Genomic DNA, 15,120 nt, shown 5'->3' with positions numbered 1-15,120 from the left:
GAATCAACCGAGTCGCGAACAGGGTCCGAAGTCCTGATCTGAATCAACCGAGTCGCGAACATGCTCCGAAGTGCCGATCTGAATCAACCGAGTCGCGAACATGCTGCGAAGTCCCGATCTGAATCAACCGAGTCGCGAAAATGCTCCGAAGTCCAGAAGTCCCGATCTGAATCAACCGAGTCGCGAACAGGCTGTGAAGTCCCGATCTGAATCAACCGAGTCGCGAACAGGCTCCGAAGTCCCGATCTGAATCAACCGAGTCGCGAACAGGCTGTGAAGTCCCGATCTGAATCAACAGAGTCGCGAACAGGCTCCGAATTGCCGATCTGAAAACTTCGACCAAAGAATGTAAAAAATAATTATATTTATCTAATAACTCTAACTCTACAACTCTATGAAAGACTCAGATCACGTATCTAAAAATAAATCGCTATAGTAAAAGAGAGAGGAGTGAAGTTTCCTACCACTCTGCTGTGTTTGGTCCTCAAGCATGTCTGACGCTCCGCAGCGCGTCTCCGCCCCTCACACGCGCGTTTACAGCGCTAAATTAATCATCTTTGCTAATTATTATACATTTACTTCATTGTCAGCTTCAGGTACTTCATTTATTATTGTTCAATGAACTGTTTGAAACAAAAAAAGGTTGTATTTCAGTAATAATTCTAAATTATCAAAATAAAAAATATAAAATAAATAATAAAAAATATGATTTTCAGTTACAATAATTAATCCTAAATTCCGACATTAATAACTTACTTTTAGCAAAATCAGACGCACGCGCTCACAATATCTCACGGTTCTTACTTCTGTAGACTCACACTGAACGGTTCATTTGAATCAGTGAGTGGTCGACTCCAGAACAGCTGCAATCGGATCATTCTAATTCGTAAACGAATCGTTTGGTGCGATTCGCGATCCGATTTAAAGGTTTATTTTGAAAAGACTCAGTTCGTTCATGGCGAATCAGACACCGCTTCTGCGTGTCGGAGCACGTGATATATTATAGGGAGTAACGATATGTTTTATGAAATGTAGTGAAGTTAAAAGTACGATCTTATGCTTTGGAATGTAGTGAAGTAAAAGTTAAAGTTACTAAAAATAAAACTACTTCAGTAAAGTACAGATACTTGAAAAATGTACTTAAGTACAGTAACGAAGTAAAGCTACTCCGTTACTGTCCACCACTGCCAGAAAGGTAATAAAAACATCATCAAAGTGGTCCATGTGACATCAGGTGGTCAGTTAGAAAATGCATCGGAAATACATTTTGGTTCAAAAATAGCAAAAACTACGACTTTATTCAGCATTGTCTTCTCTTCCGGGTCTGTTGTGAGCACGTTCACAACACTGTAGTAATGTCCAGTTCTTATTTATCTCATCTTATTTAAATGTGCATTCAGGGCTGGAATGTCAGTCTTTGTTTTTGGTTTATGAAACCCAGCAATCGGCAGTTTACCCAGATCGGCATCCCGGGTTGCCAGATTCCAGAAAACATAGCATATATAATTTGATTAATTTGATCAAGTGCACTCATTCCTGCTGGTGTCATCAATCTTGTAACCTGCTTGTGCACCAAGTCTTAGGAGGAGGGGCCGGGTGAAAAAACCCGGTGTCAATCCTACATACAGCACCTTTAAATTTGTATTTAAATATATTTATTTATATATACAGTATTGTTCAAAATAATAGCAGTACAATGTGACTAACCAGAATAATCAAGGTTTTTAGTATATTTTTTATTGCTACGTGGCAAACAAGTTACCAGTAGGTTCAGTAGATTGTCAGAAAACAAACAAGACCCAGCATTCATGATATGCACGCTCTTAAGGCTGTGCAATTGGGCAATTAGTTGAAAGGGGTGTGTTCAAAAAAATAGCAGTGTCTACCTTTGACTGTACAAACTCAAAACTATTTTGTACAAACATTTTTTTTTCTGGGATTTAGCAATCATGTGAATCACTAAACTAATATTTAGTTGTATGACCACAGTTTTTTAAAACTGCTTGACATCTGTGTGGCATGGAGTCAACCAACTTGTGGCACCTCTCAGCTGTTATTCCACTCCATGATTCTTTAACAACATTCCACAATTCATTCACATTTCTTGGTTTTGCTTCAGAAACAGCATTTTTGATATCACCCCACAAGTTCTCAATTGGATTAAGGTCTGGAGATTGGGCTGGCCACTCCATAACATTAATTTTGTTGGTTTGGAACCAAGACTTTGCCCGTTTACTAGTGTGTTTTGGGTCATGGTCTTGTTGAAACAACCATTTCAAGGGCATGTCCTCTTCAGCATAGGGCAACATGACCTCTTCAAGTATTTTAACATATGCAAACTGATCCATGATCCCTGGAATGCGATAAATAGGCCCAACACCATAGTAGGAGAAACATGCCCATATCATGATGCTTGCACCTCCATGCTTCACTGTCTTCACTGTGTACTGTGGCTTGAATTCAGAGTTTGGGGGTCGTCTCACAAACTGCCTGTGGCCCTTGGACCCAAAAAGAACAATTTTACTCTCATCAGTCCACAAAATGTTCCTCCATTTCTCTTTAGGCCAGTTGATGTGTTCTTTGGCAAATTGTAACCTCTTCTGCACATGCCTTTTTTTTAACAGAGGGACTTTGCGGGGGATTCTTGAAAATAGATTAGCTTCACACAGACGTCTTCTAACTGTCACAGTACTTACAGGTAACTCCAGACTGTCTTTGATCATCCTGGAGGTGATCATTGGCTGAGCCTTTGCCATTCTGGTTATTCTTCTATCCATTTTGATGGTTGTCTTCCGTTTTCTTCCACGTCTCTCTGGTTTTGCTCTCCATTTTAAGGCATTGGAGATCATTTTAGCTGAACAGCCTATCATTTTTTGCACCTCTTTATAGGTTTTCCCCTCTCTAATCAACTTTTAATCAAAGTACGCTGTTCTTCTGAACAATGTCTTGAACGACCCATTTTCCTCAGCTTTCAAATGCATGTTCAACAAGTGTTGGCTTCATCCTTAAATAGGGGCCACCTGATTCACACCTGTTTCTTCACAAAATTGATGACCTCAGTGATTGAATGCCACACTGCTATTTTTTTGAACACACCCCTTTCAACTAATTCAACTAATTGCCCAATTGCACAGCCTTAAGAGCGTGCATATCATGAATGCTGGGTCTCATTTGTTTTCTGAGAATCTACTGAACCTACTGGTAACTTGTTTGCCACGTAGCAATAAAAAAATATACGAAAAACCTTGATTATTCTGGTTAGTCACATTGTACTGCTATTATTTTGAACAATACTGTATATATATATATATACATATATATATATATATATATATATATATATAAATAAATAATAAAAAAAAATATATATATATATATATATATATATATATATATATATATATATATATATATATATATATATATATATATATACACACACACACCGTATTTTCCGCACTATAAAGCCTTTAATTTTCTCAAAAAACGACAGTGCGCCTTATAATCCGGAGCGCCTTATCCACATAAGATCCTGGATGAGGAGTGTCCAAGACTGTATGGTGAACATAACATTAGCCCTAATATTGTAGTTACGAGTTTGCTTTCTCTTCTTTGTCTAATGTGGCATACTTGAAATACTGTTCAGAATTTAATGGGTTTACTGTTTACAACACACATTCCTGGTCTTAATGCAAACAAGTAATCTGTGCATGTTTTTCCAAAAGAAATATGTGTTTTTGTAATCTTTCATCAAACCTTGTAAACATCTTTTTTTTATACTTGTATTAATCCAGTTTAACTACTTCAGTCATTCAGTTTAACTAACATCTTAGTGCGTCCATTTCAGCAATTATTAATAAAAAATACCTATTTATAAATCTATATAATGTATGAATACATTTCCGTTGAAGAACTCTTATCTCATCCCTTGAAGAGTCTGAAAATGTCCAATAAAAAAATGACTTTTGTTGCAAACAAATACCTTTAATGACACTGCCATCTGGTGGTCGAGTGCTGTTGTCTTGTACACTTAAGTTACAATCATAATATAATGTCTTAATATACACCTAAAAATATATAAAAATATTTATTAAAATGTTAAATATATTCCATAAATGTTTTAATCAACATTTTTCAAGTATTAAAATGAAAGAAAATAAACGGCCTCTTTGATTAAATCCCAAGATAATTTCACTACTGTTCTTCCAAGGTAATGAGCATACAGCTTACAGTATAGTAATCTGCTAATGTTCCTTACTCAAAGGTACAGTAGTAAATCTTTAATAATAAAGAATGTCATATTAACAAAAAGAACAAAAAATAATAATAATGTAGAGATTATGATGAGTTTATCTGAATTCCCAAATGAACACTGAGTTAATTGGACAGATACCTATATACAAACTCATACAACAAAAGAGCCACAAAGTGAACCTAAAATCAGTGAGCAAGGCCATAGAATGTTGGGGTTATTTAAGTCCTGCCGATTCCAACAAGAAGTGCTATCAAGAAGGGCAGGTTTCCCAAAATGAACAGGATAAGCAGGACAGTTTCAGGTTTTGTCTAACAAAAACAAACACATTTTTATTTTAAAAACATAGAAATTACATGATCACATTATATATGTAATTTGCTAAATTATCTATAGAATGAAATGGATATCATATGTCTTCATCTTAGACTTACCGATCCAAAATTGCAAATCTCAGAATCTAAAATAAAATAAAAAAAGGGTCAAACACACAATTTAGGAATTCTATTATTGTATAATACATTTCCAAATAATAATTAAATATATATAAAAAAAATATATATATATATATATATATGTGTGTGTATGTGTGTGTGTGTGTGTGTGTGTGTGTGTGTGTGTGTGTGTGTGTGTGTGTAAAAAACACTTCTATACTACTGCGAATGTAGAATTACCTTTTTTCTTGGCGCGCAAGTTAAGATCTTGAAGAATATACATCAGAGCCTCCCAGGTAACAAAACCTCCCATAACTTTCAACATCCATCCATCCTCAACATATTCTTCAAACAGTGCCAGACCGGTGAAAATTGCAGCAACTGAGTCACAGAATAAAAAGAAATACTGTTTTTCTTCTGAGGAAATGTTCGACATGGATGAAGATAATAAAGTTGCTGTCGTACCTGCGAGGCCTTTGATAGCTAAAGCAATGAAGGAATGGGCCCAGCTGAAAACAAATCTCCTGCAAAGAAAACCATCAGATTAAAGTGATGCTTCCCCCTCGTTTTTGCATCTCTTATTTGGTTAGGAGATTTTTTCTCTCACTGTTCATGTTGCGGCTCACATCGGAAAGCAGCAACTATGGGCTGAATAAGACTGAGGATCATCACCAAACAGCCCAGGACAGGATGAGCCCCCTACACACAGATAAAACACTGATTTACAAGAGACACTCAACTGTAGACATCTGAAATTAACAGCATTTCAATTTAAAACCCTTTATATAGTTATATTCTATTTCCAAGTGGAAGTGTTTTCACTATACATTTTCACTGCCAAATTATTAATAATAAAAAAAATAAAGACAGCTGTTGTTGCTGTCTTTATGCAACTAGCCACCATCGTCTTTGATTTATTTGAGCTTACCCCACTCCAGTCCTTTTCATAAGCAAACACCAGGATGAATGCAATAGCCGTGGCAATGACTGACAGCACCATCAGAAACACGTGGGCCTTTGGAACAAGACATAAATCATATGTAACTATTTTTAACACGTTTACCAGGTTAAACTTATTGAAGAACATAACAAGATGCTTAAAAATCAATCCATGTGCATTAAAAATGAAAATGTATTATAACAGATTAAACTCACAATTTGAATGCACATTTAATACATATAGTCCAATCATTGATATTGCTGATATTGTGGTCATATGTAAATTACTCAAAATGATCTGTGTATTTATAGAACATTTATTATTATTGAGCTGTAATGAGTTAAATGTTATATTACATGAAAAGGTCGTTAATGACAAATGATGTTCGCACACCGTAACTAGCTTCTTATCTTATCTTGTTCACAGTAACTGCACACATAATTATTACTGCAAAGCGTTTACCAAAGAAAAAGAGATATGAAGAAAACAGATAATGTTTACATGACACATGACACACTTACAAATGACCTGATGAGCTAAAGTGGCCAATATGGGGAAGACTCTGGCCTTTTCTATTATTTAGTTTATAGGAAAAAAAATAAAAAATAAAAACTTCTGATCCAGCCAAATTCATCTGTGATTTTTAAGCATAAAAGTTGGCACTAACACCTAGGTCATGGGTTTGATTGCATACATTTAAAAAATGTATACATTGCATGCAATAAAAACAATTGCGTAAATCTTTATGCAATCTTAAACTGGGTTACTAAACCTGACTACAGCATATAAATGAATGGATCAGATGTGATCCTGCAGTCAGTTTGAAAGGTTTGTACAGTGTGAAAAGTGTAAAAACCGATTGCAACTTACCATAAACCAAAAATCTTTACCACAGCAACCGTGGTCCTTGGCAACTCCCTTTAAATATCGTGCTATGAGCATCCCTATACTGCCTGTGGTCATCCAGGAGATTAACATAAGGCAGCCTGGAACAGATAAGTATCATTAGGACCACAAGAATGCTGATATGATGCTCTAATGTTGATCCAGATGCAGTCTCTCGTGACGTACTCACCGTGGGCTTTAACAATTGCTGGGAATTCTTCAGCATCTGTAATGACCTGGCTTGGAACCTGTAAATTAGCCTTTGTACTACTGACATATCGACTTGTGTGGATCTGGATGTTACCTACAAATGAATGAAGATTCAGTCATCATTTACTCATACTATTCCACTTTGTATTTCAGAAAACACAAAAGGAGATCTTTTAAAGAACGCCCATGCTGCTTGTTTGCATACAATAAAAGGATAAAATGACTATGGACAGTCAAGCTTAAAAAAAGTCCATACAATTAGCATCAGAGTACATACTTTCAGTGCACCATATATATTGCATGTCTTCTGAAACCAATCGATAGCTTTATTGGAGGATTTTTTGTTGTTCACTGACAATCTTACATCATGTATATATTTAAACATCTTTATATGCGTTTGACAGTGGCAAAAGTGAAACACTTTCTGTTAAAGACACTGAAATCGTACTCGGTAACTAATGTAACCTCGGTTCCCTGAAATACGGAACGAGTACTGCGTATGGGGGAAAGGCTCCTTTTTTCCTCGATACTGAAGCCTTTTTCAATAACAAGGTGCAACTGCACTGCTATTGGTTTAATCTGCAAAGTTTTTTAAACCAATGACAGTGCTGTGGCGATGCAGCACCCCAGAGCCCGCCAAAATGGGTGGGGTGAATGGCTATATATATGATCTTGAACACCTTAGGGTCAAGGGGATATGTGAGAGGGATGGCCTCCATTCCCTGGAGGGCTGGAGCCATCGAACCCTTGATGCTACACTGCTAGAGGGAGCTAGCTCCCTGGAGGTGGCATGATGACGTAGTCTAATAGAGGCTGTCATATCAAACCGAAAGGACCTGAGCGTGCAAGGTCGGGATGTCCAGGTTATAGAATCTGACAAAAGTGGATGGCGAGGACCAGCCGGCCGCCTCACAGATGTCCTTGATAGAGAAACCACTTGACCAGGCACAATGAAGAGGCCATCCCTCTAGTGGAGTGGACTCTTACTTCTATGGGGCACACAAGGCCCATAAAGGAGTAACATAGAGCAATTGCGTCAACTATCCAATGCGAGAGGCATTGCTTTGAGACTGAAGACCCCTTGGTGCGGCCACCAAAGCAGATAAATACCTGGTCAGATTGCCTGAACGGCTGTGACCGCTCAATGTATATCCTCAAAGCCCTCACTGGGCAGAGTAAATCCAGGGAGAGCTGAGATGGAAATCACCTGTCATTTGAACAGCGTCGAGAGCACTGTAGGGACGTAGCCATGCCTTTAAAAAGACCTTCGAGTCATTGAGCCCAAACTTAAGGCATGCAGGACTCCCTGAGAGGGCCTGCAAATCGGCAACACGCTTGCAAGTGGCAGAGCGGTTTTGAGCATTAGGTTTGGACGCATCTGTTGAGAGCACACTCCTTCTGGAAACCGACTGTAGGGGTACTCAATGACTGAACCAAACAGGGTTCAGCCGTGCTGCCAATCATGAGGTGGGACCCTGAATTTCAGCCAGTATTGCAGGGGCCACATTCTTAGGAGGCCGAGCTGCAAAACTGTGGAGGCTGAAGCCATTAGAAAAAAACTTCAGAGGGAAACAGGCTTTGTTCATGACAGAGGCTGTGAGGTGCTGAAGTACCAGAGCACGCTCTGGTGATATGACCGCCCTCATATGGACTGAGTTGAAAACCGCTCCCAGGAACTTAATGCGTTGGTGGGGAGCAGTGAGCTCTAGGCAAAATTGACCCTGAGTCCTAGGCACTCTAAGTGGCTCAGGAGCACGGATCTGTGGTGGTCTAGCTTGGTTCACTACTGTGCTAGAATGAGCCAGTAATCAAGATAGTTCAGAACGCGGATTCCCATCTGTCTCAGAGGGGAAAGCGCCTCGTGCATGCACGTGAAAGTGTGGGGAGCTAGAGACAGCCCATAGGGAAGGACTGTATATTGTTAAGCCAAACCCTCAAACACAAATCTCAAGCATCGTCTGTGATGGGGGGCTATCTGGATGTGAAAATAAGCGTCTCTCAGGTCCAACGAGAAGAACAAATGGGGCAAATCTGTCTGAGGATCTGCTTCAATGTCAACATCTTGAACTTCCATTTCATGAGGGAGAGTTTCTGAGACCGCCATCTTTCTTGGGGAAAAGGAAATAAAGGCTGTAGAACCCTGAACCGCTTTCTGGGGGATGAACTATTTCTATAGCTCCCTTCCTTAAAAGCATCATCACTTCGGTTTGGAGGACCTGAGCATTGTCCGGCTCTACCGAAGTGGGAATCACCCTGCGGAAATGCAGGGATCTTCGGGTGAACTGCAATGAGTAGCCGTGTTTTATTATCCCCAACACCCACTTGGACACTCCGGGGATGGCCTGCTAGGCCTAGGCCCGTGTGACAAGAAGCTGGATAACGTCGAGTGGCAGGCCGCTGGTTAGGGGCCTGAACACTGACGAGTGTGGAAGAAGAAAAACGCTCTCCTTTTGAAAATGTGAAACATTTATTGTGTTCGCCATAATAATGGCGCTTTGCATGGACGCAACAACAGTGGGCCCAGGTCGCAAAGCAGGCAGGTGAGAGAGCTTCTAGGGTGGTCCGGCCACGGCGGGACTTTGCCCCTTCCTCTTTCTTCCCCCACAATCAGGAGGATTTAGAGGGCGCCAGGTCCAGTACAATCCATTGCCGGGGCCCTGACGTCTAGGTGGTTTAGCGTGCTTAGCGGGGCAAGCTGGGTGCTGCTCCTTAGCGGTCGCCACCTGGGGGGTAGAAGGGGTATGCTTACTCTGGTGCTGAGTTGGCGCAGTCCTAGGGTGACTAGAGGCAGAGCTGGAGCGTTTGGGCAGGAAGTGTCGCATGGCCTGGGACGACTTTTTTCCTCAGTGAAACGCTCTGTAAATACTTCTACGGCTGGCCTGAAGAGACCGCATGGAGCAACTGGAGCATCGAGAAAGGCCACTTTGTCGCTCTCCTTTATTTCTGTCTGGTTGAGCCATGAGTTGGTGCTCCAGCACAACCGTGTAGGCCATAGATCGTCTGATGGGTTCGTTACGGTTCATTCATCCAGGGAATGGAGAAGCTATGCCTGGAACACTTGCAATATGGCCAGGGTGTGCAGTGCTGAAGCGGCTTGGAAAGAAGAACTGTAGGCTCTGCCAGCTATGGCAGAGGTCTTCCTGCAAGGCTTGGAAGGAAGGGCTCTCTTGCTTTTCCACCCCACAGCCGCGGTAGGGCAAAGCTGAGCAGCCACAGCCTCATCCAGGGGTGGCAATTGCTCATAGCCCTTCTCCTGAGAGCCGTCTACTGAGGTGAGAGCTGCAGAGGAGGATGTGCGTAGGAGTAAAAAAGGCATCAGTATGGAGGAAAAAAATGAGCTTTTCCCCCATACGCAGTATGAATGAAGTATCGAAAGGGAACGTAATTCATGCACTCATTTCCTCTTGATTGGATTACTGTAATACTCTGTACATTGATCTACCTCAAAGTAAACCATCACGGTTACAGATGTTTTAAAAATGTAGCAGACAAATTGTTAACAGGAACAAAGAAAAGGGATCATATTTCCCCATCCTTGCCTCGTTGCATTGTCTATACATGATAATTGATTTTGATACTTGTTTTTATCTCTATTTATGTCTCTTTTTCTACCCTCTTTTTCTTTTTTAAATTCTGAAAGCACCATGGAGCAACTACAGTTGTGTTAAACTTGTGTTCTGTAAATAAAATGTGCCTTGCCCTCCAGTCCAGTTGTTCTCAGTGTGAAAAGATATGCAAAATATGCAAATATCAAATATGCAAAAGAAAATCTAAGAATTTGTGGTACTGGAAGGACTTTTCTGAGGTCAGTGACCAGTTTAATTATTCAGTACAAACAAGGAACTCATGAAAAAAATAAAAACAGCTGTGGATCATCCAGGTAACATCACAATATTGAGCGCATACAGCTATAATTTTCTCTTGTGGACTATACTGTATGTAAACATATTTAATGTGAAATATCTTATTCAGGTCAGTACTAAATAAAAAGTAACATGCATTTTGTATGATCCCTCTTATTTTGGTAAAATGACCTTTTGCAGTTACTGCAAAGTGTACATAAAATGTTGACCTCACCTGTATATTGCTATTATAATTACATAATTTAGTTATTACTATAATAATACTTGTATTTTATGAATAAAAAATGATCAATATGAAATTATACTAATGCTACAATGCGATCCACAGACCTTGACTGGCGGAGGGTCCGGCAGCAATCATGAGGTAGTACTCGCTAGCTGACGTTGCTCTACTTCCCGTGCTAATAGCATTACGAGAAGTAAAAGAACAATTGATATTTCCATTCATCAACACTGTTTTGATATCAGTCACATTCACCTGTAAACATATAGAATATGTGTGAGTGATGATATCTAATTACATAACAGGTGAAAATGGTGGCACACAAGAGGAATGTACCAGTGAGAGAATAGTTGGAGCTGTTTTTCCTGTAGAAAAAGCATGTTGCACTTGGAGGTTGCCGCTGCTGTCTTTACCACAGATGTAGATGTCATCATTGCCCTAAAATACAAACAAGATGTATAAAATGCTAACTTTTTAAAACCATGCAAACATGATGTCTCTTTGTTCAAGGGGAAGCAAAATCATATTTAGGACTTGCACATTTTTTGTGGAATGCATAATTACTCAGTGCTGACAGAGGAAGGTCTTCAGATAAGACTCTCATGAGATCTCATGTTTCAGGAAAAATTTTATGTGTCTGACTGACGCCCACCTGGATGCTTAGTGTACTGACATATAACTGATATCCAGGCCCAGACAGAGTGTGTGGAACACCATCACTCTCAAAGTTCTACACATTTCCCATTTAATGTAGGCTTCTATATTAAATATTTTTTAGACAAAATAAGGAAGAAAAGACCTGCTGATATCTTACCATTTCCTGGTCATCTGAAAACCCAATGGCGAGATATCCACTGGCCTGGCCAAACATTTCAATCCTCATTTCTGATTGGATAGATGTTGTCTGAACTGCCATGAAGTAACAGCCTGTGTTGGCAGCTGGGTCACAGTTGCTGGGCTGACTGAAGCAGACTTTGGTTTTCCCACAATTAGGATTTGATGAAACCTGAAATCAACAGAGCAATTTCTTGCTGAATATAAAACAACATACAGAGAAATAGATAACACATTTTAGTTTTCATGTTCGTTTATGTTTAAAATAAAAGCTAGACTTACAGTCAGAGTATTTGGGGTTGCAGAATAATTTCCTGTAACATTATATGCCACAGTAGGAGTTGCAGAAGTTCCTGTACCATTATTTGCCACAGTAGGAGTTGCAGAAGAAGTTCCTGTACCATTATTTGCCACAGTAGGAGTTGCAGAAGAAGTTCCTGTACCATTATATGCCACAGTAGAACTCTTGACACCAACCCAAAAGGTAGAAAAACTTTTCAAAAATGTGGCTCTGAAATAACACCAAATGTTCCATTACGAATCACACTGGGAAACATTCATAAAAGTGAAAAATAAGTATAAGTGTCATTCAAATGATAAACAACACACTTAAGACATATCAAAAATTATACCCAAATTTTATATCCCCAAGCTGTCCAGATGTAGGGGCTGTCCATTTAGCATCAACTGAACTTTTTTTACTGTTCGATGTGTGAGAGACTGCACTATTCTGAATAATATAAATAATAAGACAATATACAAAATTGGTCCATTTCTGATAATTAGCCAATGTTATTTCAATAACAAAAATAAAAACATCTACACCAGTGCCATCCCATACTAGCTTATTAGAAAAATTTATATGAGATAACATAACCTAAAAATACAATTATATACGTAGCCTCAAGTGTACCACCTTACTTGTAAATATTATAACATAATATAATATACTAGAATATATGTGTTTGTGTTACTTCTGCACCAAACACTACAGGTATGTACATAATGTAGAAAAACTCACAGCAACTCCATTGCAGGAAAGGAGCTGCGCATTACTTGTCACAGTAAAAGTGCCGATGGGAGTAGAAGAACCAACTCGACGTGCTTGTAACATAAACCCTTCAAACTGATCTCCTGATTGGCTGCTTAACAATACTGAGAAAGAAGAAACAGTGGAATTTACTTACATACTGTAATCTGATTAGAAATTAGAAATTCATATAGTATAGTGTGGAGTAGTATAGTATGGTATAAATACCATAAATGCATTACATTTAGTAACAGTACGCTATAGTATAAGTAGTAACATAATACTGACTAATTTCTAAAAGTTATTTAACATAGTATACTGCATAATAACAATCTAATTATTTTAATGGTAACTTTTTGTGGTAATTTATCATAGGGTCTCGTTTGTTAACATTAATGCATCAGCTAACATTAAGTAACAATATGAGTAATGCATTTTAAGTAAAAAAAAAAAAAAAAAAAAAAAAAAAAAGAAATCTTGTTGTAAACTGTTTCCATTTATTATTTATTGACTGTCTCTAAAATACTTCATTCTGATTTGTCAAGCAGGGCATTCAGTGGTCGGATATTTTTGTAGTGACAATTGTCCTTGATTGTAGAACTGACCTTTCATCTGGGAATTCAGCATAACAGTTCTATCGTTTTATACTGTAGTACAAGTTTTGTCTACATTCTAGAAATGCAACTTCATGAGGTAAAAATAAATGTGATTCCCTAAACAGCCATGAAAGCTGTTTTCAAAGCAAAGTAGTTGCAGAAGCAGCCTAACCTGTGATTTGATCTCCCTCTTTAAAGGTGGTCTTGTCGGTAGTGATGCTGAACGGAGCAGTGGTGCTCTGAGCGCTGTAACTGCGGTGAATAGGCGTCATAGAGTCACACACTACGCTGACAAGTCCGTTACCGTAACAGTGCACGACCCCGACACAGCAAAAGAGAACATACAGAAACATCTGTGGAGATTTACAAATTCACTATAAGTAACAAAATCAATGAACAGCGACGGGAAAGCAAAGAAAGAAGACACAAAATCTTATTGGGAAAAAAAAACAACCTTTCCCAAGAAAACTCGGTGGATGCTCCTGCTACTGTTGTGGCTGTCTTTGGCTGAAATTATTGGTGTGCGCGCGCTCAAGAAAGTCACTGCTCTACTGTAAGTAGTCCTTCCATTTGTGGGCGGGGTTTACCTGAACAGGTAAATTCTGTAATCAATGTATTAGTGGGCTATCACGAGATCACATGACTCGCATGTACACAAATGCAAGCAGTCTGCGTTTTTTTTATTTTTTATTTATTATTATTACAGTGTTTTATAGCACTGATTTCGATTATGATGTTGTTGTTGTTTTTTTCTTGTACTTCTGCTATAACAATAAATACACAAGCTTGCTTTCAGGTGCTTTTAATTCAAACAACGTATGCCTGTCAATAAAATATCAATCATGATTAATCTCAAGATTTCTATAGTAACCAAAACACATAACTAGGCTGTTTTAAGTTTTAAAAGTGGGAGACACCCTTAAAAACACTTATTATTAATAAAAGATTTCATGGTTTAGAAATATGGGGTAAAAAGTATGAAAATGGTAAAACTCATTTATGGTTTATCAAAAATAATTATTTTTTCTAAATTAATTCCTGTGTATTGTGCAGATTGATACATGTATATGCTTGCAACTCTTACAAAGACAAATTAAGTGGATAATACTGTTTTAATACTGTTCTTAAAAGCAGTGCTTAGCTTTGCTATTTGGCGTTTTCATAAAACTTAGCATGAATTTAGCAACTGAAGCTACTGTTATCAATAAAAACGTCCAATGAGAATTAGCATAACTGAACTTCCATTGTTGTTTAAATAGCATATATACTTGACATTTTCTCCACTGTCCATAAAACTAGGCCTACTTTAGGTAAAAAAAAAAAAAAATGTTGGTCTGTAAGCAACATCTAATTAGATAAGATGCAGAGAGAGAGAGGAAAAAAACTGATTCAGGGAAAAAAAAAAAATGTACAGATAACCTAGAATTCGTTTTCCTTTTAGGGGGAACCCAGGGAATTGAAACCTTATCTGCCCTTTCAGTTCTAGCCATACAAAATAATTAGACAAATAAAATAAAATTCACAGCATTATATGCAACACTTTACTATAGTGGGTTAATTACACTGAACATGATCACTAATTTGTTTGTGTAAGGATTGTTTTATTCGTCTGTCACTCTGAGATCAAAGGTATGTGTAGGTATATGGAGGTATGTGATGTAGGTATATGGAGGCAGAACGATGACTTTCTGTTGCCCATGGGCAGACAATGAAGCAACCATGACTTTGCAAAATGAAAAGACCTGGATCTAGATCCAGATCTAGACCTGTGTGTCATAGCTGAAAGATTTTGTAATATGAATTTAGAGAATATAAAAAAGTACAGTACCAGTTCTATTTAAAGGTAAGGAATC

General features: G+C 38.4%; 1 protein-coding gene across 2 annotated transcripts; it reads right to left on the bottom strand.

Moving 5' to 3' along the window:
- Positions 1 to 4,236: 4,236 nt before the first annotated feature.
- On the bottom strand, positions 4,237 to 14,850 carry LOC113093822 (putative ferric-chelate reductase 1). 2 transcript variants are annotated; one of them, XM_026259388.1, is made up of 17 exons: positions 13,722 to 14,850; positions 13,440 to 13,620; positions 12,663 to 12,796; positions 12,274 to 12,371; positions 12,085 to 12,152; positions 11,924 to 12,042; positions 11,622 to 11,813; positions 11,144 to 11,245; positions 10,915 to 11,062; positions 6,702 to 6,815; positions 6,497 to 6,612; positions 5,615 to 5,701; positions 5,294 to 5,385; positions 5,152 to 5,210; positions 4,927 to 5,067; positions 4,687 to 4,712; positions 4,452 to 4,563 (listed from the first exon to the last, which is right to left on the bottom strand). In XM_026259388.1, exons 2-17 carry the CDS (start codon positions 13,618 to 13,620, stop codon positions 4,474 to 4,476), a joined length of 1,767 nt encoding a protein of 588 aa, XP_026115173.1. In that variant the 5' UTR covers positions 13,722 to 14,850; the 3' UTR covers positions 4,452 to 4,473. The 2 variants fall into 2 exon arrangements, with proteins under 2 accessions (XP_026115172.1, XP_026115173.1); XM_026259387.1 differs by having other exon boundaries at positions 4,237 to 4,563; positions 11,924 to 12,152.
- Positions 14,851 to 15,120: the final 270 nt, after the last annotated feature.

Source organism: Carassius auratus, unplaced genomic scaffold (assembly GCF_003368295.1).
Source record: "Carassius auratus strain Wakin unplaced genomic scaffold, ASM336829v1 scaf_tig00215163, whole genome shotgun sequence".
Classification (NCBI taxonomy): Eukaryota; Metazoa; Chordata; class Actinopteri; order Cypriniformes; family Cyprinidae; genus Carassius; species Carassius auratus.
The sequence above is the reverse complement of the archived record's forward strand: the minus strand, read 5'-3'. Positions and strand labels throughout refer to the sequence as shown.